Source organism: Pyrus communis, chromosome 16 (assembly GCF_963583255.1).
Source record: "Pyrus communis chromosome 16, drPyrComm1.1, whole genome shotgun sequence".
Lineage (NCBI taxonomy): Eukaryota > Viridiplantae > Streptophyta > Magnoliopsida > Rosales > Rosaceae > Pyrus > Pyrus communis.
Genome location: NC_084818.1, coordinates 8,458,483 through 8,484,502, shown reverse-complemented (window position 1 = coordinate 8,484,502; position 26,020 = coordinate 8,458,483). Strand labels below are relative to the sequence as shown.

The following is a 26,020-nucleotide window of genomic DNA, read 5'->3' as shown; positions in this document are numbered from 1 at the left end:
TTATTGGGCCAATGGCCCAAAGCAAAGCCATTGGGCTAACCCAACTCCATTTGAGACCCAACATGGAAAAATGAGCGATATCCATCATCGTATGTATAGGTAATGTAGGAGAAATTCTAGGGTTCGACTACCTGGTCACATCACCCGTCCGATTGACCTCACAACATAGCAGCATCATTTGTATTTGGTCTCATCCAACATCATATTGATCTCACGTAATTGAGTGTGTTGTCTATACGAGCGGTCACACACAAGGACTCCTCGTGATGTAGGCATTGTTTAACGAAAATATATTAGAAAAAAATAAACGGGTTGTTTCTTGTCGAATTAACGGATTGTGAAAGGAATTGCTTGGATACATGATTTTGATTCTTGTGAGTCCTATGCATGATTATATATATTTCATAACCGTACATTTCTTCCTCGTTGGTTTAGAATCTTTTCCACTTCAAAGGGCCAACAAAATCATGCCACAAAATGCTTCCATTCCCTTCTTTTTTCCAACTTCAAATTATTATTATTGTTTTTTTTCGAAATAAATGATATTATTTACACTAAGGGAATGGGAGAGTTGGCTAAGCCTCACAATGGGTTAGCAATAATGTAATTCAAATTCGTCTTTAGCAAGAATCGAATCTAATACCTCTCATTTACTAGTAAAGAGGAATATCACTAGACCGTAGTACCAAGTGGCTCAAATTATTCTATTTAATTAGTAAGTTAATACATTTTGTTGTCTTTCTTAAATTTGAATTTTTGTGTTTCTGTCTTTTGTTTATGTTTTTTAACCAGAATAGTCATTGAGGTAGGCATAACTCCTCATTTTGTGATTTAAAATCAATATAAGTAGTCCCTAAGATTGTCTATCATTAATCATTTTGATTATTATGTAAAAAATCTCCATTAAATTGAAGAAATCACCCGTTTAAGTGGGGGGGGGGGATTGATTAGACAAAAGTATCCTCAATTTAACAAATATTTTATACAAAATGATTAACAGTAGAAAATTTCAAAGAACAATTCTATCGATTTTAAATCCCAAAAATAATTAAACCTGACAAAACCCTAACCCTTGCTTTTATGTGAAGGAAAACTTTTACGATGAGTCATGCAAAATAGCAAAAGCATATATAAACCCGCCTAATTTTTCGTCAGATTTCTTTATCTTTACATAAAGGATCGTACTTTTTCTCCCATAAAAACAAATACAAGTAGATTGAGCACAATACTTTTGATCCCAATCGCAACTTGCATCATCTCTTTATCTGATGGAAACCCTAACTGTATTCATACATGAATTAGACATTATATATTAACCTGCAGTCGGAGTATGTTTCAAGGTATCGATAAGCTTTATCGTTGTAGTTTAAATATGTTCTTTCCTCCTTTTCATGTATTTATTTGCGATTGCCATGCAGTAATGCATGACATACATTGATGATTCAACAAAAATTCTAATTCTAATATAGAAGGTAGAAGTTAAACTGTCACATTTGATAATTAAAAGAGTTGATATGTACAAATTATATACATTGTTTAATGATAAGACTTTACTCAATTTTTGTTGTTGTTTTCACTTTGTGTGATATAGAGAGGAAGTACATCATCGGCGATGAGGAAGAGTGGACGAAGGATGGTGAGAGAGATGTACAAGAAAAAACACACATAATTACTACTAAAAACCAAAAACTATTTTAAGTCGTTTGCATTTCCAAAATTTTGTTCTCTTTCATTTCTCCTTATTTCTTCCTTTCTCTCCCATCTTTGTTTTTCGTCCCTCTATTTGCCTATATACTTTCCTCATACCTCAAACACAAAAAAATAAAATCAAAACTTAAAAAATAAAATAATCATCAAACAAAATCGTATTTTCAACTTCTTAGGATCATTTTGTGGAATTGTATTGGGATTATTATGACATTATGAAAAGTATAATTATCTTGAGCATTTTTTTATGAGTATTATGAACATGTTTCTTATATTAATGCACCACTTTGAAGACAATAACACCATGAGCATTTGTTAAATTATTAATTTGTTAGAGAAAATAAAAATGTTAGTACATGCTTCAAGAAAAGACTAATTTAGCTACTTATGAAGACAATAACACCATATGTCATTTCTCATGCATAGAAGTGAGAGGGAAAAATAAAATTGAGGATAGGAATTAGTGGGAAAAAATAGAGGGAAATTTTTTTTTATTTATTTATTTTCAAATTTTTAATCATTTTTAAGAGTGAAATGACTTAACTACCCTCACATGTTATGTACATGGTCTCACTTAACAGAAATATGGATGGAATATATGAAAAATTAACGGTAGGGGGCAAATTGGCTAAAAAACTTAGTTTGAGTCCTTAATTTTCCAATAGAAAAGTTCAGGAGGAAATCAAAAGCTAGGTGAAAGTTCAGAGAATTAATTACCAGTTTACTCTAACCGAAATGCAATCAGGTGCCATTTACCTATCAATAATTAGTGGCCCTACGATGATGACATGCTTTTAATAATCAACGACTATGAGTTTACATTATCTTCAAAATTTGCATTTGTCTTGTCACCATTTATGTGCATCGTCGGAAGTCAACATTTACTGCCTAATTTCAAAAAACTCTATATGTTACGAATTATAATACTGTCTTTTTTTCCTTCTTTCTTTATCATCAATCAATCGTAGAAAAAAGAAACGAACTTTGAACATTTTCTAACATGTGAAAGAGCAGTATTATTGTCCTAAATTAAAGCTAGTTTAGTTTCAGTACTCTATTTTTTTTTATAGCAAATGTTATTATGTGGTTCAAATTCACCTTAGGCGAGAATCGAACCTAAGACTTTTTATTTACTAGTAAAGAGAAATACTAATTGACTGCAACACTACTACAAAGTGACAATTTCAATACTCTTTCTGAATTGAAGTTTTTGACAATATAAGAATGTTGCTAAAAGACACTAGGTGCTAGTCGAACTGCGGGCTGGGGACTGGCAACTAGGCGGCGACCTAGGCAGACTAGGCAGATTTAAGTAAATTTATTATATATTGCATAAATATGAGTCTATTTATACTTTAAAAACACACATAATTATATTGGGATATATAAATTGCAAAAAAACACTTTATGTATTAGTTTTCAAACGCCTAAGCAAACTAGACTAAGCGAACGCCTAAGCAAGCCTAGGTGTACTTTCTTAATTTTCAAACGCCTAAGGACTAATCCAAGCAGTAGCCAGGAGCCTAGTGCCCAGACAGCGCTAGACGAAAAATTTTAAAACAGTGTTATATATTAGTTTGCGTTTCATTTAAAACGATCACAAATTGGTTAAATGTGAATGTTGTACAAGTGGAAAATTAAAATAGTATTATAATATAGGGTTAAACTCTGTTTACTACCTTGAAGTTTTGTGGTTTTTAACATTTAGTACATCAAGTTTTTTTCGTTCCAGAGTCATACCTAAAGTGTTAATTTTGGAACAGTCTCATACATCCGTTAGTCAAACTGTTAAGTCTGCCATTAAGTGATGACGTGGCGCCTATGTGGACAATGACGGGGCACAACAAGTCATTAAGGTGTCCACGTGGATTTTTTTTTTTTTTTTTTCGGAGAAGGAGTTAAAAAAAATTCAAAAAAAAAAAGGCAAGCCCCATCTTCTACCTCCCCTTACCCTCCTCACCATCTTCTTCCCTCATCTCCCCACACCCTCTCCCTCCATTCTCTCTTCTGCAACCCGCACCCATTCCCTCCCTTCTCTCTTCTACAACTTGCACCACCCTCCCTTCCCTCCTCATTCCTCCATTATCCCTCCATTCTCTCTGCAACACGCAAGACCCTCCATTTTCACCTCTACAAACTGCACCAAATCTGCTTTGGGCCTCAAGGGGGTTCCCCGCCGGTCAATACCTGACGGATGAGGAACTTGGTGGTGTTGTGGGTGTCAATGAAACCCTCATTGCCGACGCCGATAGCTTCCATCTAGGTGTTGGGGTGGTAAGCGATGACGTTTAGGGTGCGGGGGATGAGGGAAGGAGAGGGTGAGGAGGGTAGGGGGAGGTAGAAGATGGGGCTTGCCCTTTTTTTTTTTTTTTTTTTTTCTGAATTTTGAATTTTGAATTTTTTTTAACTCCTCAAAAAAAAAAATCCACGTGGACCCCTTAATGACATGTGGCGCCCAGTCATTGTCCACATAGACGCCATGTCATCACTTAACAGTTTGACTAACGGATGTATGAGACTGTCCCAAAATTAACACTTTAGGTATGACTCTAGGACGAAAAAAACTTCATGTACCAAATGTTGAAAACTATGAAACATGAGGGTAGTAAACAGTGTTTTGCCCTATGATATATGTTTACTCTTTTTAAAATGGAAATATGTACAGCCTGATCAAAAAAGCACTTTTATACTTACATTCATATGGCTCGTTAAGCACTTTTCGAAAAAATATTTTTGAATTTCAAAAGCAATTGAAGTGTTTTCTGCAAGAATCACTAGTTATGTACTTGCATGAAACATGTTAAGTGCTTTTATAGTATTTACTTGCATTTTAACTAAGAATTAGCTCCCAAAATATTTTCACTTAAAGCACTTTCAGTAATTTTAAAAGCACTTCCAAACGAGCACATAGTCTCATATACTTTATTATCTTCTAGCCCCATTTTGCTTTTAAGAATATATTATGTTTGTAAGTCAGGTCTTTCAATTTGAAAATCCAATGTCGTACAGATTTTCATTACAACACATCAATGTGGTTCCTACCGTTAAAATTCGTTAAATTTTCTGTTAGTTTGATGACATGGCACACATAGAGTTTACATAGATAATAACTTGGTGCCACGTAGATAAAATAAAAAAAAATCGTTTAAAAATCTTACCCCATCTCCATCCGCCTATCCCTTTCCCTCTCCCCCTAGACCACCATCTTCCACAACCACCGACCAAAACGATACCATGACATAAAAAAAGTTTGGAAGAAAGAGAAGGGATTTCAACTAAGGGGTCCATATCCACGAATCTAGATTCTCGCCAGATCCTATGTATGTGGATCCTGAAGATCCATGAACCGTATTCGTTCATCATATATCGTACAGTTAGAAATCATTTTAAATATTTTTATTTAAAATTAAACACAAACAGTGCCTAACAAAAACGAACCACACAATGTACGAGTGAACGGACACGATTCACGGTTTTCTAAGATCCTCACCAAAAGAATCCTGTTGGCATATCGGCCTGGTTGCACAGAATCAATCTTGATCACCGGTCCTTCACCTCTCCTCATCATTCTACGAACCACAAGTGAACTGCGAATAAATTATTTTATTTGGTCACGTTATCAAATTAATAGAAAATTTAACAAATTTCAATATGAAGGATCACATTAATGTGCATGGATGAAATTCAATGACGAGATTAATTGATTTGCAAATTGAGGGAAGAAAGTGATCCGATAGATCAGTTTCTAAAATTATTTGTGATAAGGAAACTTTGTAATAATACTAGCTATAATGACATTCACTGGTTGAGGTTAATAGGTTCATAACATAATATCTCAAATTTTCTTCATCCTGTTGTCTTCCATTACACATACTTTCATGGTCACCGTTTACAGCCGGTTTATTTGAAATTTTGAACAAGATCAAATAGAATTTGAATTTATTTTCCCGGTATAAAGATGTATGCCGATTCTGGGGTATTTCGTTGAATACTTAGTTGGTTTATTGTTGTCAGCCAAATCAAGTTGCACACATGTCAACATATATCGACATATGTTGATGCAATCCGACGAGTGATATAGAGAGAGAATTTGTTTGGTGTTGTTGACACAATATGTCGAGATATGCTTAGTAGGCGTTACATCAAACACTTGGTAGACCTTCACATATATATTTTTTGAACTTCGTATGGTCTTAGTGTTCATCCGCCCCTATTAGAGAATATTCATTTTAGTTTTTTTTTTTTAATGTTTTACTATTTTCAAGAGAATGGAGAAGAGTTCGAAATTATTATATTAGGCCAAATCGGATAAATGATCCCTGTGGTGATAAGGTATTCGGAAGATAGCCCCTGTGCTAAAAAAACTTGGATTTAAATCCCTGTGGTGTACTCCGTTAGCAAATTTAGTCCAAAAGTGATTTTTCCGTTAACTATCTGTTAATACATGGGTAAAATTGTACTTTGACGTGTACACTTTCTTCTTCCTGCATCTCCCCTGCACAACCCCCAAACTCACTTCGCACAAGAGAAAAAGGAGAGACCATTTTCAATTTTCCACAGAGCTACCACTGCAACCATGGCGGCCACCGTGTCTCCGTGGGCCAAACTTGACGCTTGGGCCCTCACCGCCGATGATACATCGCCGGCGCTGGCGATGACATTTCGTTTGAGTCCAGGCACAGCTAGCTTGACGGCGTCATCTCCCTGCTGATGAAACAAAAATTAACCTGAAAAAAATATGTTTCGGTTCGGAGAAATTGAATGGGGAAATTATGATGAAGGAATGAGAAGTGAAACATGAATTTATTGTTGGTGATAGAGGTGTGGAGAATGTCGTTTCGAAACTCTTGGCCTGCAAACGGTGCAATGAATTTTGAAATTTAAATTCAAATTTGTTAAACATTGCAATAAAATCTTAGAAACGCAAAATTGAAGGATAATGAAGAAAGAGAGAGAGAGAGACAGAGAGAGAGACAGAGAGGAGAGAAAGAGAGAGAGAGAGTAAGCGTCTATTTGTTTCCTGAGAAAATCCTAACGGAAATGAGAAAAATCAACTATTACAGTTTTCCATTGGCCCACGGAGACACGGTGGCTTGCGGTGGTAGCTCTGTGGAAAACTGAAAATGGTCTCTCCTTTTTCTCTTGCGTTGAGTTTGGGGGTTGCGTAGGGGAGATGCAGGAAGAAGGTGCACACGTCAAAGTACAATTTTACCCATGTATTAACATATAGTTAACAGAAAAATTACTTTTGGACTAAATTTGCTAACAGAGTACATCATAGGGGTTTAAATCCGAGTTTTTTTAGCACATGGGTTATCTTCCGAATACCTTATAACTACTTGGATCATTTAACCGATTTAGCCATTATATTAATTTAAGAGAGGAGAGAGCTTCGAACTCGAGATGCATGAGTAGAAACTTAACACATGCATATGAGTTTTTAGGGTTTAAGGTTTAGGATTTAGTTATTTATATGGTATATGATCATAATAAACTAGATTAGGACTTCTGTCCAATTCATTTGCCAAATATTCCCAGATTCATCCTCAATTGCTTCTATTAGCAGGGTGCTTTTGATTGGTCTAATCTCTGTCCCATGTAGTTCCTACATCGAATTTCTAAGATAGCATTTCATCTACATTCGAGTTCGAATTCGCCTCACAATAATAAATTAGATTAATTAAAATATTGTGTGAATAAAAAATGTTATAATTTACCTTGGATTATCTTAAGCTTTTGAGTTTGACCCCAAAAAAAAAAAAAAGAAGCAAAACTAATAAAAAATGTTTGAAAACTTTGAATTTTAACGATAATGACAAAATAAAGGGTAAAATGAATAGTACCAAGATTGACTTTTTAGTTTAAAAATATGGTTTTTCGTTAAAAAGAACAGTACCTGAAGTTTTTCATTAAAGTTCCAAATAAAAAAGGGGTCCTATTAAGCTTTTGATTATTGTTCGCTCCGTGAGTTTGGCTTGCCGTCACTAAATTAAACCTGTAATCCATTTGGCGCCAATGCAATTTTTATTTAAAAGTATACAAAAAAAAAAAATTTATTTCGCTAAGTATGGTCAGTTGTATGAATCTTAAAACGACATTGAACTCAATTTTGCGGTAAGTATTCTGTTAGGATCAAGTATTCCATATCTTTTTTTAAAGTCTATTTTCAATTCTTCCTAAGTATTTCTCTATCCCTTTCGCCACGAGTCTATTTTATAATAGCATCTTCCGTTATTTTAAAATCATCATTGAATAGAAAAGGAGATACGCACTTACAAATTATGAGCATAGCCAAATAATATAAAAACAATTTTCTACGGGTTCACCCAATAAGATGCCCAACAAGAACAATAAAACACTCCAATGGAGTGCTATGCAAATAAAAACAAACTCCATTCAACAACCAAAACTATTTAATTTAAAAAAATTATAAATTGTGTTACAATATTCTATGAACTCAATCAATAGCTGATGACACTCCAATTTAATTTAAGGTTAAAAACATCTTTAATCGGAAAAAAGGTTCTAAAGATGAAATTTTGGCTCCTCAAACTGTCAATGCATGTAAATAAAAGAGTTAAGATTGGGAGTGATTTTCTAAATGGGTATCAGGTTCTAATTTTTTCACATTGCACTATGAGATTTTGAAATTGTATTAATTTACACCTTTTGTTTCTTTGAACATCAAATCATTCATTACATTGATGAATTTTTATGTCAGTGTTGTCCAAATGTGGCATACACGTTAATCATATAAGAGTGTTAAGCTCGCCACATTATCAATTTAACGAAGTATCATAAAATCAATATGATCGAAGGGTTCAAATTGATACAATTTCAATACATTAGAGTGTAATATAAGAAAATTGAAACTTCATAACTTATTCTAAAAGCACTTTATACATGAGGAGTGTAAAATATAATTAATCCTGAATAAAGGTACAATTTAAAAAGCCATATTAGCTTCTTCACCTGGAAATGCTCTTATTTGTTTATAGTTTATTTGTAGAATAATACTTTGCTACTCAAAATATGAGTACCTATTCAAATATATTTATTGCCGATTCATATAATTAGAACTATTCATATTATAAATTACTTTATAAAGATTGCTTCGGCTAAAAATCGATTAAAATAAGGTCGTCTAGTCATTGAACTATATAAAAATAGATGAATGAAATTAGTAAAAGTGTTACAAACCATCTATATATTTTCTACAATAGATTGACTAAGCGATCTTATTTTTAATTCATTTTTTGCAGAAATGATCTTTATAGAATGATTTATTATACAAATATTTCTGATCATAAATACAAAACTCTATGATTTGCACATGAAAAGTTTATATATAAGTTCCTATCCATCCTTGGGTAACAAAACATCATTGTTATTTGTGCAAATAAAGTTGGATAATTTAATTTTAAGGTTTATCTAAATTAGGGGTAGGCACGGTTCGGTTTGGTGCGGTTTTGAGTGAAACCCCAACCGAAACAGAAAATTTTTGCAATGCGGTTCGGTGCGGTTTTGAAGCCAAAACCGAAATGAAACCAAAACATTTGGTTTGTTTGGTGCGGTTTCAAATGGTTACGGTTCGGTTTTTGTGAAAAAATGTATAATTTAAAATGTACACCTATTTACGCATAATATGGCCTCATTTTCTACACAATATATTAACCAACCCACACCACATGAGAATTCTTTTCTTTACTGCTCTCCCCACTCTCTCAAGTACATTTGATCACATCAAGAAAATGGTAGGGAAGAATGATATATAATAAACTAGCTTAGCCTAGCTAGCTAATTGCACAAATGATAAATTTTGTGAGCAGTAAATAGCACCCCAAATGGAGTGCTATGGCTTATTATTTGAAGGATTGAAGATGACAAACTTGATGAGGGTTATAACTTGGGAAAAATAATCAACATGTACATATGTATAAATGTATCCTCATTAAATGAATCATCTTTCTAGTTTCAGCAAAGAGTTGATCTATTAATATAATTAAGCATTTTGTGTGTTAGGGTTTGGGTGTTGCAGAGCTTCTGTGAAAGGGAAGGATATTTAGAGTTTTTGCTGAAATCGAGAGGGATACAAGCAGCAAGCGAGAGCAGTGCACCGAGGTCATCGAATCTTAGATGAGTTTTGAGATAGAGAAAGACCGATGAAGATTGAGGGATAATTTGAAAGTCTGTCGAATAGGGGTGAAAATGGATGAAATTCTAGTGTGGCAACAAACAACCAATTAAAACATGACATCTAATTTGAGGTGCGGTTTTCCAAAGCCAAAATCGAAACCAAGCCGTTTCTTACATTGCGGTTCAATTGCAAAACCGCAAAATCAAACCGTTCGGTGCGGTTCAATTTGGTTCGTGTTTCGGTTTCGGTTTCAAGTGCCCACCCCTAATCTAAATGGAAGAGGATTCGATCTAGATCTCTCCCATCAAAGACCTAGGATTAAGTGATCCGAGGCGTTACAATTTGATCAAACAGCTACAATTATTATAATTTTTAGAGAGACCTCCTGTTTGTAGCCGTAAAATCAAATTTCAACAATTCAGATCATTTGATCTTAGACCTTAGAGATTCGGACCGGATCCTCTTCCTAACTAAATTCGTAGTAAAAGCACCGGAGGCATATGAGGAACAAAGGCAGGTCCTTTTGTGTAAACACAACATATTTGCTTCTTTTCATGAAAAAAAAAATATATATATAAATAAAATATCACTGTTTATGTGGACAAATTTGTTTGCGTTTTTCCCCAACAAAAGGGCGCTTTTCATAACAGCAGCTGAGCAGCGCCTCCGTTTTTCACCCGGCAAAAAAAAGAAGATTTTACTGAAAGCCTGCAAATTTGTAATCTACCGTTAATTAACCTCCAAAACCTTTTCTAATCACACCACGTAAACCGAAAAGGGTTCTTATCCACACTCGAACGAGAAAGAGATTAAAACTTAAAATGTCGGGAACAAGAACATTCGTAACTTTCAGCAAAGAATCTTAATCCCAGCCGAAAATCTAAATTTGGTATAAGGTCTCACCCTAGATTAGCACACAAGGTAAGAATGTAAGTTACTGAAAGAGTCTGCAAGGCAGAATTCTAGAGAGTACAGAGAGACTTTCTCTCTGCGACTCCGACTCCGACTGCGATGGCCTCCTCGGCTGTCCCTATCAGAACCAACGGCAGTAGCCATTCTTCCTTTCTTTTCAAACCCTAGCTGACACCGAAAGTTACCACATTTTCTTCCTTTCTTTCCAAATTTAATTATTGGAATAATCCCATTAATTTAATCATTGTTTATATTATATAAACCCACATCACATTTTCCCAGATTTGCAGCGTCCTAGGTTGTTTTTGTTATTGTTCAACAATGCTTCTTCCTACCAGCTGCATTCTCTTAATTTGTTTCTTTCTCTCTGCTCTCTCTAGAGCTTCTTACTCCTTCAACCTCTCCCTCCCTCACGAGCACCCAGACCCTGATGCAGTTGCTCATGAAGTTCAAAGGTAAAGACCCTAATTTTCCCCCAAATTACTCAAATCGCCATCTGGGTTCTGCTCATTTTTTGATTTTGCAAACTGGGTTTTGCTCATTTTTTTATTTTGCAAAAAGGGTTGGCTTTCGTTCCCTTTTTTCAGCTAGAACCCCCGTCTGAGTTTGGTACATTTTAATGTTTAATGGTCTGGGCCACTCTGTTTTCAATAATCCCAGCTGGGTTTTCCACAAAGCATGCATTTTTAGCTTTTAGCCCAAAACCCCAATCTGGGTTTTGCTAATTTCCCCACTAACTAAACAGGGCACTCTGTTTTTTCTGTTCAGGAGTGTCAATGCGTCTGTTTCCAGGCGCCAAAAGCTGTCCATTGACGTCAAGGACCAAAGCCAGTGCCTTGTCGGCAACCCAATCGACGATTGCTGGCGCTGCGAGGACTGGAGCAACAACCGCCAAAAGCTCGCCGATTGCGGCATCGGGTTCGGCATGGACGCCATGGGAGGTAAAGGAGGCCTGATCTACATAGTCACCGACTCGTCGGATTCCAACCCGGCCAACCCAACTCCGGGCACGCTCCGCCACGCCGTCATCCAAACCGAGCCCCTCTGGATCATCTTCTCCGCTGACATGACCATCAAGCTCAAATGCGAGCTCATCGTCAACAGCTTCAAGACCATCGACGGCCGCGGCTACAGCGTCCACGTCACCGGTGGCGGATGCATAACCCTCCAGTACGTCTCCAACATCATCATCCACAACATCCACGTCCACCATTGCAAGCCCGCCGGCAACACCAACGTCGCCTCCAGCCCCACCCACGTCGGCTGGCGTGGCGAGTCGGACGGCGACGGCATCTCCCTCTTCGGCGCTCACAAAATCTGGATCGACCACTGCTCCCTCTCGTTCTGCGCTGACGGATTAATCGACGCCATCATGGGGTCGACCGGAATCACGATTTCCAACAACTACTTCGCCCACCATGACGAGGTGATGCTGTTGGGCCACAACGACAAGTACTTGCCGGACTCCGGGATGCAGGTGACGATAGCGTTTAACCACTTCGGTGTGGCGCTGGTGCAGCGTATGCCGCGGTGCAGACGTGGGTACATCCACGTGGTGAACAACGACTTCACGCGGTGGGAGATGTATGCTATCGGCGGTAGCGCTAACCCCACCATCAACAGCCAGGGGAACCGGTACACCGCTCCTCAGGACCCGAACGCGAAGGAGGTAAGAATTGTAATTTTTGTAAAGTTCGTGCCTTTTGTTTTTGACTTGAAGTTTTGGGTTAGAGGGAAATTTGAAAGGTTAGCATATGATTGTTTCATGATTTGGGAAGTGGTACTTGGGTGCGTCTCACTTGCATGGGCGGCGCGTGGGTGGGTGTGTTTACGCGCTTCCAGGTGGCATTGGTTGTCACCTACATGTCAATCTGGGAAATGGGTATATGGTGGGATACATTATCCCACTTGCATTGGCGGTGCGCGTACAAGACAGTCACGCGCTGCCCGTTGGGGTGGCTTGTCAAAGCAAATGTTTACAATTCGTGATCGACTTGTAATACTGTTACAGTGAAAGTGTACTTATATAGCCACTGTGATCGTATCTCATTTTAACAAAATCTCAAATTTGTCTAACACTATCATTTTGAACACATGTAATGTGTAATTAACTTATAATAATGTTACACGACATCTCCATGCTATCGGCCTATCACAATGACAGAATCTCAGATTTAACTCCCACTGTCATACAAAATATATGTTATTTCGATTGTGATTGATTTGTAATATCGTCACAGCGATTGCTTTAATGTCATATGTTTCCTTCTTAAAAATGAGTTTTGGGTAAGAAAAGTTCTGAACTTTACGCATGTGAAATTGTTTGAAAGTGAAAATATTATTTTATAATAAGCTATTGACAGAGACAGTAGTGGCTGACAGTGGGCAGTTGTGGATGACAGTGGGCAGTTGTGGCCACCAGTTGATTTGGCTTGACTTGATGACAGTCAAAAGGTTAAATTATACAAGAAGTGTTATTAGCATTTAAAAATTATCATTCGACACTTTTTATAAATGTATTTTTCTTTTTTAATATAAAAAAGTTGAAATGTAGAATGTGATTTTTAAAATGCTAATAACAATTTCCATTCTATATGATAATTATGTTCGTGCGTGCTGTTCACAGGTGACAAAGCGCGTGGACACGAACGAGGGGGATTGGTCCGACTGGAACTGGAGGACGGAGGGGGACGTAATGGTAAATGGCGCGTTTTTCGTACCGTCCGGCGCGGGAATGAGCGCTCAGTACGCCAAGGCCTCAAGCATCGAGCCCAAGTCCGTGACTCTCATTGAACAAATCACGGCCAACGCCGGTGTCTTTGGTGACCCAAGGTACGCAGAATTACTACAACACCCTTCCCTTCTTTACTTTCTCAACTGTATTACTTGTCGCATTAACTCTCATAGTGAGGGTATTTAAGTCTTCCTACTTAAAATTGTGGGTGAAATGACCGGAACACCCCTGCATTCATGATACTTTCTTGTTTCCTGGCGTTTTGGTTTTGAGATCTAGGATTGTTGGATGTTACCATTGTAGGAAGCACTTTTGTTAAAAGCCTTTTATTACGTACTTACAAGTTAAAACGGTTCTCATAAAAGCACTTGAAGTGCTTCGTGAAACATCAGATAATAAGAGGATCATTTTTTATTATTTGAAAACGCTTTTAGCTGTTACAGGTCTATATACTGAGAATTAGTAGTACCATTAGTAGAAAGAGAAGGAAAGTTCGAAACTGTTCAAGAATAGAAAGATGGAGGAGTTTTAAACTCGAATCACACATAAATAAAAACTCAATATCCTAACCGTTACAATATTAAACCACATGCAAACAATGAGCAGGGTAACGAAGGGGAGATGAAAAGAGTGGGAAAATGGAGTTGGGTTTATACGTGTGCAAGTGATAACGCGGGGCCCATTGGGAATCAAGCTGCTGACATTGCAGCCTTGTCATTCTACTTCTGCTTTTCTGCTTGGCTATAAAGCACCCACCAAGTGCACAATTCCTATTAATTAGAGCTTATTAAAATACAAATCTGTTTTTTATTTCTTAATTAAAAAAATTAATTATGGCCTTGGGATTAGATGCAAGTATGTCCACCACCCTTGTTTTTTCCATTCGATTCGTTCTAGGTTTCTTTGGGGTTTGACCCTCTTATTTTACAACCCAAAAGAGCTGCAAGAGAAAGTGTGAAAAAACCTATTTTGCTATTGAGCAGAGTACAGAGTACAGAAGGAGAAAACGAGAGTGTTAAAAATACTAGCTTAGCCATTTCGGTATTACCTTAATACCAAAATTGCCCTTTGTGCTCGAGAATGTAGTGGCATTAGGGAGGGATGGGTTTGTCTTTGTGGGGGGAGATTGGTGCAACAATGTCAACAACTAATTAAGGGTGTCCCCATCATGAGAAGCTTGTGATGTTTAGATCAGTGCAGTGTAAGAGTGTGTAAGGGACGGAAAGGTACAAAAGTTTTGCAAGTGGGACTACTTGTTTTAGGGATGGCTTGGGCTGTAGGAGACCCGGGGTTCGTCATGTCTTGCTGTGTTCTGCATTGGGAAGGTGGCTCACTTATATTCCCTTCATCTACTTTTCAGGCCGAGTGTATTTTTGCTCACCACCTTATTTATCGCTATTGTGTTAGTTTAAATTTTGAAAGTTGTGTCTATTTATCACGTAGATTTCAAAATTTAAATTCATGTAACGGTGATAATAGGGTGGATTACATCTTCATCACGTGAGAGTAGTGAGCAAAAATATTTCATTTTTAGCCAGCGAGTGTGGGTTCCTTTTAGGAAGTTTTAACAAAAAGTCTGCGGTACTGTTCAATTTAATGAAAAACTACATTTTTACACTAAAAAGTCAATTCTGGTACTATTCACTTTACCTTTTATTTTGTCCTTATCATTAAAACTCAAAGTTTTCAAGTTTTTTTCATTAATTTTTCTTTCTCTTTATACAATTTCCATATGTATGGGCCCCATCCCACCAATGAGTTTTTCTTTCCTTTGCCATTGGACCCCTCCTATGATTTGATATAACCAAAATATAGATATGGACTGCGACCCCTTCTCCCTTATTCCCCTTTTTTTCGGTAAAGATTTTTTTTCCTTTCTTTTTTAAACAAACTGATCCTTAACTTTGATACCGTTCAGTCCTTTCTATAGCAAGTTGTAGTTAATTTTCAGATCAGAAATTATAAGGATATGGTAGTCAATGGACAAGTTGAAAACAGGGTCTTGGACTGACCCCAAATTACTGATCAACGAGCCGGACCAACTTAGGTCTACATTATTACGCGTTCATTGTGAGGTTAAGCCTCCTCCCTCTTCCTTAGCGTATATAACATCGTTTGTTAAAAAAAATAAGATGGAAGGGATAAATTTCAGTAGATTTCTCATCTGACTTTTCCCCGAATTGTTCTTTTGCTGCATTGTTTCCCTTTCCCTTATCCTAAAATGGCAAAAGAATTCCCACAGTTTGAGAAAGCTCCCCACAATAGGCCCTTCCTCTCCCATGTGACACCAACCCCTTTTCCCGATCTTAGACTGTTGTTTGGTGAATGCTGACGGCAGTCGTCCTCCGACACGTGAGGCAACTGTTCTTCACGTTCTTGGCCGACGTCACGACGTCTTAAAACTTGTTGCAGATTGTTACAATTTAGGGTTTGTTTTCATGGACTCTTCTGCTACACCAGATGTCATCATTCATGTCTTTTTGCTCTTCATTTGCTTATCCGGTTGTTTCAACCCTGTTGTGATGGTGTAGGGAGGAAAGCAGTCGCGTAACGAGCCCCGATGACGGGACCATCACCGATGGCGGCAGTGGAGGATCCAACGGCCACGGCAACGGCAATGACGATGACTTTTTTGGAATGATATTTGGGAACAGTGCTCGACCAAGCCCAAACACAATATTCTTGTCTCTTTCAATTATTTTTATTTTGTACTTTACCACCAAACATGGTGATGCTCTATTATCATTACTGTTGTAAATATTGGGTATGTTTGCCCACATGTATATAGTAAAGATTCATATGCTAAATAGTGAAGCTTTTGTAAGTTTTCAAAGTAGTTACTCTATAAATAGAGCATTGAATGTTCAACAATGAGAAGAACAATATATAGCAAAGATAAAGAAAAGTTAGAATATTTCCAGTATCCTCCTATTTCTCTTTAAGCTGCAATCTTTTTGTGTAATATTTTTCAAGAGTCTCACTCCTATCCCTAGTAAAGATTATTTCTTTAACTTTTGTCTATTTATAACACGTTATCAGCACAAGTCTCTAACCATTTCTCATTTCTCTTTGCCGAAAGAAAAAAAAAAAGTTTCCCTTAAGAATTTTATTGTTCTTCTTCTTCCTCTGCCTCAACTATTGGATATACCCTCGTGAAGAACTGTTTGTACCATGCTTGCTTTTAGTTCTTAACATAACAGTTACTTATATCTTTGATTTCTTGTTTGGTGTAGCTATTGACTACTAACCCAGTGTTTATTTATGCAATCAAAGATGATGCGGTATCATCGCCTATCTAGGACTGCAGATTTAATTTTATTGCAAATTTTAGGGGGAGCGGTATAATCACCCATGTTATCCTACATATTTAATTTTATTGCAATTTTAGGTGGTGTGGAATAGTCACCCAACCTGCTCTGCATATTTAATTTTGTTGCAATTTTAGGTGGTGTGGAATAATCACCCACCTTGCTCTGCATATTTAAATTTTATCGCAATTTTAGGTGGTGTGGTATAATCCTCCACTCTGCTTTGCATATTTAAATTTTCCTGCTGTTTAAAGTGGTGCGGAATAATCGCACATCCTATATTTGTTTAGATGAGAATGGTGCAGTACAATCCCCCTTCTCATTAATCATGTGAATCTCGAGCCTGAAATTTCGAGTACTTATCATTTTGGCCTGAATATCAAAATTTGTAAGAACCAGAAGTTCTAACAATATATTCCTCCATAATACATATTATTGCAAGTTCTTACACATCTCAATTTTCTTTTAGAAAAGAAAATGACGAACTTGGCAAAGCTGGATTTTGTTGTCCTGGACATTACTGGAAAAAACTACCTTACCTGGGTAATGGATGCAAGGATCCATCTGGGGGCAGGAAATCTTGAGGATACCATCAAGGAGGATACCAGTACATCCTCTCAAGATCAGGCGAAGGCCATGATCTTTATTTGTCGCCACCTTGATGAGGGACTGAAGAGCGAGTACCTCACAGTTGAAGATCCATTAACCCTTTGGAAGGCACTGAAAAATAGATATAATCACCAGAAAACGGTGATTTTTCCAAGGGCTCGTTATGAGTGGGCTCACCTAAGGATCCAGGATTTTAAGATGGTGGCTGAATACAATTATGCAATGTTCAGAATTAGTTCCCAGTTGAAGCTTTGTGGAGAAACAATAACTGAGGAAGACATGCTGGAAAAAACTTTCAGCACATTCCATGCCTCCAACATGCTCCTGCAGCAGCAGTATAGAGAAAGAGGCTTTACTAAGTACAACCAGCTGATATATGTACTTCTTGTAGCTAAGCAAAACAATGAGCTCTTGATGAAGAATCATTAGTCCCGGCCTACTGGATCTGCACCATTCCCAGAAGTGAATGCTGCTTCCCTTGAAGGGAATACCACATTCTCTCGTGGCAATAATTACAAACGAGGACATGGCCACAAGCGAGGCCGGTGGAATGGGAAAGGCAAGAACCATGGTGTCCAGTTTCACAACCAGGTTCCAAGGCATAATACAGGCCCAAGCTTTAAGAATGCAAATCGCCAGAAATGCAAGACTCATATGAACACTCCTAGAAATCCTAAAAGAGTTTGCCATAGATGTGGTGGCAATGGGCACTGGGCGTGTACCTATTGTACCCTAAAACATCTGGTGGATATGTATCAAGCCTCCCTCAAAGAGAAGGGTGTCGAGACCAATTTCCTCGACTAGGTTTAACCAATGGAAATACCTGATCCAGTGTCTAATTTATCAGGACAGTTGAACACAACCCACCTGGATGTTTCAGACTTTATTACTGAAAAAGGGAATGAAGTTTATGGGCCCGATTGAATCATTTATGTTTAATGTACTCTTGTTATTTGCACTTGTGGTTTAATGCTCGCATTTTCAATTCAATAAAAGTAGTATTCCAGTATGAATAAACTGTTTTTTAACTGTAATTTCTTTACTCAGAAAACATGGATAAAAATTATGGTTATTCTTAAAACAAGAGCAATGGCGGAGATTTTTGTCTTGCAGACTGTGCAACCACGCATTCAATACTTCGAGATCGAAAGTATTTCTTGAGCTTGGTACTTGCAAAAGTAAAGGTAACAACAATATCAGGGCAATCAGATGTAATTGAAGGCTCAGGAAAAGTCCAGATTATGTTACCAAATGGAACAATATTATTCATACAGAATGCGTTTTACGCTACTTAATCCACTCGAAATTTATCATACGTCTAAATGGACACCACATTGAAACAAAAGGTGTAGAAAATGTGGAATATTTATGCATTACTTCTAATGATATCCAGAAACGTATAATGGAGAAGTTACATGGTTTATCGAGTGGATTGTATTATACATATATAAAGACAATTGAGGTACATATTGTCATGAACCAGAAGTTTATAGATTCAAAAGTTTACATCCTTTGGCATGACCGTCTGGGTCATCCAGGATCCACCGTGATGCGTAGGATCATTACTAACTCTAATGGACATCCATTATTAAGTAGACACATTACTACCTCAAATGATATCCCTTGCAAGGCTTGTTCTCAAGGGAAGTTGGTAATTAGACCATCACAACTAAAGGTTGATGTTGAATCCCCATCATTTTTGCAAAGAATTCAAAGGGATATCTGTGGGCCTATTCAACCACCTTGTGGACTATTTCGATATTATATGGTTTTGGTTAATGCATATACCCGATGGTCACATGTTTACCTGTTGTCTACTCGAAATATAGCTTTTGCGAGACTTCTTGCTCAGATAATTAAGTTGCGAGCACAATTCCCAGATCATCCCATTAAGTCAATCCGACTTGATAACGCTGGTGAATTTACGTCTCAAACCTTTGATGATTACTGTATGGCACTAGGCATTGATGTTGAACATCCTGTTCCTTATGTCCATACTCAAAATGGTTTAGCAGAGGCATTTATCAAGCGTCTTCAATTAATAGCCCGCACTCTGCTCATGAAAGCAAAATTGCCAGTATCTGCATGGGGACATGCCATATTACATGCTGCATCATTGGTTAGATTGAGACACATAGCCAACCACTAATATTCATCTATACAACTCGTGTTTGGGCATCAGCCAAATATTTCACATTTACGAGTTTTTGGTTATGCTGTTTATGTGCCTATTGCACCACCACAACGCACTAAAATGGGACCTCAGCGCAGACTGAGAATTTATGTGGGTTTTAATTCACCATGTATCATTACATATTTGGAACCCTTGACAGGTGATATGTTTACAGCTCGTTTTGCTGATTGTCACTTTGATGAGACAGTCTTCCCGTCGTTAGGTGGAGAAAAGACCATTCCAGAAGAACGGCAATAGCTGACATGGGTTGTTCCCACCTTGTCTCATTTTGATCCGAGAAGCATTCAATGTGAAAATGAAGTGAAAATGATCGTTCATTTTCAAAGTATTGCTAATCAAATGCCAGATGCATTTAATGATGCTTTGAAAGTGACAAAGTCACATATACCAGCTGCAAATGCACCTGCAAGAATTGATGTTTCTGTTGGACAAAATAAAGTGGCAGCGAATGATTCATCTAGTGCACGCCTAAAGCGTGGTAGACCCCTAAGTTCAAAAGATTCAGCCCCTCAAAAGAGAAAGATGAGTGCACAATTGAACCCAAATGAAATCATTCAGGAAAAGAAAATGAATGATGAATCCATAATTCATAATTCTGTACTTCCAGAAAAAGAAAATGTCATCGATAAGACATCTGTCCCTGAAGAGACAAAAGTACATGAAAGCAAAGAAATGTCCATAAATTATGCATGTACTAATGAATTATGGGATCGAAATGAAATAATCATCGACGACATGTTTGCATTTGCAATAGCCACTGAAATTATATTAAGCGATAACATTGAGCCCCGCTCTGTTGAATAATGCAAACAGAGACAAGATTGGCCTAAGTGGAAATATGCAATCCAAGCAGGATTAAATTCCTTGGAAATGCGAAGTGTTTTTGGACTGGTAGTCCAAACCTCGCCTGGTGTAAACCCCGTGGATTACAAATGGGTATTAACAAGGAAACGCAACGAGAAAAACGAGATTGCAAGATATAAAGCACGACTCGTTGCACAAGGTTTTTCACAAAGACCTGGAATTGATTATTAAGATACATACTCTCCTGTAATGGACGCAATTACGTTCCGTTACTTAATAAATTTGGTGGTTTCAGAAAAAACTTGACATGCGACTTATGGATGTCATCATCGCGTATCTATATGGAAAATTAGATACTGACATATATATGAAAGTCCCAGAAGGACTTAAGTTGCTTGAAGCAACTAACAAACCACGAGGTATGTTTTCAATCAAATTAAAGCGATCATTATCTGGGTTGAAACAATCTGGACGAATGTGGTATAATCGTCTCAGTGAGTATTTGATTAAAGAAGGATATACCAACGATGTCATCTACGCTTGTGTGTTCATTAAGAAATCAAATACTGAATTTGCTATAGTGGCAGTATATGTTGATGATATGAACATCGTTGGAACCCCTGAAGAGCTCGATAAAACTGCTGAATATCTGAAAAGCGAATTTGAAATGAAAGACCTTGGGAAAACAAAATATTGTCTCGGATTGCAGATCGAGCATTGTGTTAATGGAATTTTGGTCCATCAATCAACTTACATTGAAAAATTACTGAAGCGATTTGGCATGGACAAGGCTTATCCACTTAGCACCCCAATGATCGTTCGTTATTTGGACATTAAGAAAGATCCATTCCGTCCAAAAGAAGAAAGATCCACGGCAATGACGATGACTATTTTGGAATGATATTTGGGAACGGTGCTCGACCAAGCCCAAACACAATATTCTTGTGTCTTTCAATTATTTTTATTTTGTACTTTACCACCAAACATGGTAGTGCTCTATTATCACTACCATTATTATTAACATTATTATAGGATTTAAAGAAATTATAATCATAATAAGATAAAGAAAAAAAATGCGAAGAAAAGATTTCTCAAATTGATTGATTGCGTGTGTGGTCCCCACATATAATGTATTTATCCGCATTCTTATAGGTTCCTTGGTGCTTAAGGTGACATAATTTTTGTGTTTTACACACTATCAAGTGAGTGATGTGTTTTTGAGTGTGCTTTTGACTTTGGAAGATCATGTTTTGGGTGTTTTGATTGGTTGAGATTTGGGTAGGCTTAGGCTTAGCTAGGGCAAAACTTGGTTAGGGACGATCGACCATGTTGTCTGTATGGCACTTCTCGCAAAAAGTATAAAATGATCGACTACGTTGTTTGTAGGATACCAATGACAAAAATTATAGAATGGTTGACTACATCATTTGCAAGACACTTCTCATAAAAAGTATAGGACCCTCTGTATTTTAGTTTCAATCGACTCCATGATAGTTTCACTCAATGTGAAATTTACCATAGTCAGACAGTACCAAATCTTCTCTCGTCACCTAGATTAGATATGTACGAAAGAAATGAAAAGGAGAAAATTATGGAGAGAATATATGAGGATAGGATATGGTTGGCTGAGATGAAAATTTCGGATGGCATGTCAAATTCAGCGGCTTCTCTTTTTTGCTTTTTTTGCATCGACTATTTTCGTTGAATTTTAGTGCTGCTTCGTTTTCATTGAGTCATAATAATGTAGTTAACATGGCATGTCTCCGTGTCTTCTGTTAAGCTAAAATCTAAAAGTGCCTCTCTGAGTGCTCTTCACATTCGTACAAAGTGCTTATTCTACGTTCGTGAATTGTGAGCTAGTAAAACAAAACCTGAAGTGCTGCTTTGAGCGCTTTTTTCACTTTCGAACAAAGTGCTTATTCTACCTTTGTGAAAAGTGAGTTAGTAAAACAAAACCTAAAAGTCCTTTGAATGCCTTTTTTTCACATTCGTGCAAGTGCTTACTCTTAACTTTGTGAATTATGAGCTAGTAAAACAAGTAAACAGAAGAAAATTACATAGCAAAGTAAGTCCAAAGTGATGAATTTACTACTGCACAGCTACTGCGATAATCGTTAAGAAATTCGAACCAAAATACATTTATAAGCTCGTCGACGAACAAGATATAACCGAGTCATTTGACGACGAGAATGAACACAGCCTAAGGTAAAAAAAGTATAATTAACAGAGTATGCACATAGCTTTTCCCTTTTGGGAATAAAGGAAAACAATGGCAAAATCTTTGCAAGCATTTACAGTATCTATATTTTCCTCCGTTACTAATTATTCGTAGGCTTCGTGGGACTTTTGACATTGCAACACATTCGCAAAACGCCATCTAAGTAGAAAATTTGAAATGTTTCTGCCCTATGTTTAGTTAACTAACCAAGACCATATCTTCACCTGCATTTGCCGCCACTGCTTCTATTCTCTTCCAAGTCAACTCCCGCTGCTCTTCCTGTTCTCTAGTTCTGGTTTCTTTCTCTAAGTACTGCTGCTGGCACTCTTCAAACAATTCTGCATCCATTTCCTGGAACATCCTTCGGACATTTCCTGTCAATCCATGGATCGCTTGGTTCCAGTGACCTTGCGTATTCTTCTCTAACGCTTCAAAGACTAATGGTAATATCACATTCCGGTTCTGAGAAATTAAAGTTACTATGTGCTCACTGTTCCACAAGTAAAGAGCCCGTTCGGCAACCTGCCACACATCCTTATGTTACAAGCACTTTTCAAATAGAACATTCATACAACAAACCAGATACACTTTTCAATTAAGCTTTCTTCCTCATTGCCAAGAAGATAATTTGTTGTGCGGTAGCAAGTAAGATGCATGTACCAATAGATTCCAACACATAATAAGTAGTAATACAGAAACACAATATCTTTATCAATTAAGGAGGAGAGAAAACGTGAAACTATAGACACTGCCTAGCTGTTATGAAAACTATGGACCAAGCAAATGTATTTGCTGGCTAGCCCGTCCTTGACCCGCTTTGGGAACAACAGTTCTTGATTAAACAAAGCACTCTAAGTTTTAATGGGAGCTTTAGATTCAAACCCATCATCCTTCAACAACCCATGAATAGTACCCTTACAATCCTTCAGAAAAAAAACCCATTTTATTATTAGAAGGGCCCAAACATGATAAATGGTTCATACAAAGACTGGAAAATTACAAGCATGGCACCACATTTAAAATTAAGCCCAAGGCCCCCACATCTTAAAAAACCAAATTAAAAAAAAAAAAAGAAAGATAAATAGCTTCGGGTTAATTGCTTATGGCCTTATGACAATAGAATTGTAGAACCTAAACGGAAAACAACCCAGCCAAAATATTATGATTTTTCTCATAAAACCCCTATAATCATTAGAGAAGAGCGCAAAAACAATTTCACTCTAAAATCTAGTTAGAGTTAGTATGGGTTTTTTTCCCTCCACTATGAGTCTCCACGGGGTTTTCTATAAAAGGTGTTGTGGGGATGGTAGTTTTATTAATACGTAATTCATAATCCACGATGTGATGCCCTGTTCATTACCATTTTTACACACTGGACTTCCAGATGGATGTAAACGAAAAAGAAAACTTGTATTTCTTTTAAAAAGACTAGCCACATGGTGAGATTTCTTCAAAGAACCTCTCCTATACTAACTAAATTTCCTGACAGCATAACTTATTATAAATAGCTATTGTATGTTGCAGAGGTGAATCATCAACCACTACAAGAAGGGGACACGAGGGGATGTTACTATCTAACACTGGCAGCAAGCTACACACAACTATGTATAGACACCCAAAACCTGTTCCAAAATAGCGGCAGAGATGTATCATAAGAAATTTCAACACTATTCGAGATGACCAACTTGGAATGACATACACATCTAAGATATTGGTTACTCATGTAGATATATATTCTTTACAAACAAGTTAAATAACACTTCGAATCATTTTCATTAGGTTTAACTGTTTAAGCAGTCTCGGTTGACAATGGAAAGAGGGAAAGAAAGCCCTCAAAGTAACGCTAATCATTATACAATAAACAGTTAATTCCCCTTCAACTTATTAACCTTTTTTGTTTTTTGTTTTTTTTTTGATAAGAACTTACTAACTTATTTCTGAGTGTCTGATGTAACAAAACTAATGATACATTTTTATCACATATTCGTTTATATCAACAACAATGTTCCAAAAATCACTTAAGAAAATAATAAGATGAGCAATCCAAAACCAAAATACACCTAAAGATAAAGATGCCTTCGAAAGCAAAATCAATTAAACGGCATCTACCATGCTACTTGTACCAAAGAAAAGAAAAAAACAGTCTCTTTTTTGTTCACCTGGAAATGAGGGCTATTAAGGCAGCGTCCAATCTGTCCAAAAAGCGGAAGCATACATCTTTGAAACTCTGTGGCCTGCGTAGCCTCCAAAACATCTTCCAACTCTGCGAGAAACAGAACCTCCTTTTGACAATTGGTGACCGGCCAGAACTTCAATAACCCCTTGATCACTGGTTCGGCCAACTGAGAATCCTTGTCTACAAACTGTATGATACAATAGGCCAACTGGTAATGATACGCCAATATGGATTTGGGTTTGTGCAGCGGAATAAGTGCCCTCGCTAGGAACAACTTATGCTCCTCTTTCATGGGCAAAGCAAATCCATTTATTATACTCCCTAGAATCTCCAAAAACTCACCAATCCCACAATGCCTCTGTGTCTCGAATATAAACCTATAAAACACATTGTTCATGGCCTTCCTAATAAAGGGTCTATGAACCATGAACTTCCCATAAATTCTATGCAAAAGGGTTTTCAAATACTCGCGTTCTCGGGGATCCTCCGAATCGAACAACTCCATTAACCTCAGCACAAATATATAATCAATGTAACGCTTGGCAACTTTAGCATCGGTTTCAGGGGAGGCAATGTACCTTAACAAAAGTTCATAGACAATTTGGAGGTGGGGCCAGGAGGGTTCCTGATAAGGTTCCTCGTCCGGTTCGATTAGGTCCGATGACGGCGGCAGGCACCGGAAGATGTTGATTGACACCATGCGGATGAGCTCCTCTTGCATTGGACCGGTGAGCTTGAGCGAACGGGAGTCGATGAAGTCGACAAGCTCCATTAGGGTTTGGCGCTTGAGCTCCTTCTCCCCAGCAGATTTGAGGGAACTGGAGAAGTCGCAGTAGAAAGAGCAGAGCTGGAGCTTTTTGAGGAGGAGGGCCGGGCGGTCCGAGACGGCGGCGTCGAGGAGGAGAGGGAGGGTTTCCATGAGAGGGGAGAGAGTGACGAGTCGTGACTCGGGATCGGTGGAGTCGGGTTTTGGGGATTTGCGGTGGCCGCGTTTTATGATTTTGGTGAGCATTTTTTATTTTATTGGGATTTTTGGGAAGGGATAAGGACGACCTAGGAGACTGGAATGGAGAGGAAAGTTAGGGTTTTTGGTAGGGGATGAGGAGGGATTTGGGGGAAGAGGGATTGGAAATCATTTGGGTGTTTGGGAGGTGGGAAAATTTACAGAGAAAGTGCGGGAAAGTTTTGAGTGGAGTTTGTGCGATTGAGGAAGTAGTTTGT

At 37.5% G+C, this 26,020-nt stretch overlaps 3 protein-coding genes across 3 annotated transcripts; 2 read left to right on the top strand and 1 right to left on the bottom strand.

Moving 5' to 3' along the window:
- The first annotated feature begins 10,950 nt into the window (after positions 1 to 10,950).
- Positions 10,951 to 16,414, top strand: LOC137720791 (probable pectate lyase 13). The gene is made up of 4 exons (XM_068459901.1): positions 10,951 to 11,211; positions 11,525 to 12,425; positions 13,383 to 13,588; positions 16,022 to 16,414. Exons 1-4 carry the CDS (start codon positions 11,078 to 11,080, stop codon positions 16,245 to 16,247), a joined length of 1,467 nt encoding a protein of 488 aa, XP_068316002.1. The 5' UTR covers positions 10,951 to 11,077; the 3' UTR covers positions 16,248 to 16,414.
- An 861-nt stretch (positions 16,415 to 17,275) lies between these two features.
- LOC137719752 (uncharacterized) lies at positions 17,276 to 17,836 on the top strand. The gene has a single exon (XM_068458781.1). The coding sequence runs from the start codon at positions 17,276 to 17,278 to the stop codon at positions 17,834 to 17,836; it is 561 nt and encodes a 186-aa protein (XP_068314882.1).
- A 4,775-nt stretch (positions 17,837 to 22,611) lies between these two features.
- On the bottom strand, positions 22,612 to 25,953 carry LOC137720619 (serine/threonine protein phosphatase 2A 57 kDa regulatory subunit B' alpha isoform-like). Its single transcript, XM_068459707.1, has 2 exons — positions 24,783 to 25,953; positions 22,612 to 23,145 (listed from the first exon to the last, which is right to left on the bottom strand). The coding sequence occupies exons 1-2, from the start codon at positions 25,809 to 25,811 to the stop codon at positions 22,822 to 22,824; spliced, it is 1,353 nt and encodes a 450-aa protein (XP_068315808.1). The 5' UTR covers positions 25,812 to 25,953; the 3' UTR covers positions 22,612 to 22,821.
- Between the last annotated feature and the right edge of the window lie 67 nt (positions 25,954 to 26,020).

What these genes read in the sequence shown, in the direction of transcription:
- LOC137720791 (XM_068459901.1), top strand. Translation starts at nt 11,078, where the DNA reads ATGCTTCTTCCTACCAGCTGCATTCTCTTAATTTGTTTCTTTCTCTCT. An exon ending in GTTGCTCATGAAGTTCAAAG is followed by an intron (nt 11,212 to 11,524) that starts GTAAAGACCCTA and finishes TTTTCTGTTCAG; the next exon opens with GAGTGTCAATGCGTCTGTTT. An exon ending in AGGACCCGAACGCGAAGGAG is followed by an intron (nt 12,426 to 13,382) that starts GTAAGAATTGTA and finishes TGCTGTTCACAG; the next exon opens with GTGACAAAGCGCGTGGACAC.
- LOC137719752 (XM_068458781.1), top strand. Translation starts at nt 17,276, where the DNA reads ATGACGAACTTGGCAAAGCTGGATTTTGTTGTCCTGGACATTACTGGA.
- LOC137720619 (XM_068459707.1), bottom strand. Translation starts at nt 25,811, where the DNA reads ATGCTCACCAAAATCATAAAACGCGGCCACCGCAAATCCCCAAAACCC. An exon ending in TTAATAGCCCTCATTTCCAG is followed by an intron (nt 23,146 to 24,782) that starts GTGAACAAAAAA and finishes GATGTGTGGCAG; the next exon opens with GTTGCCGAACGGGCTCTTTA.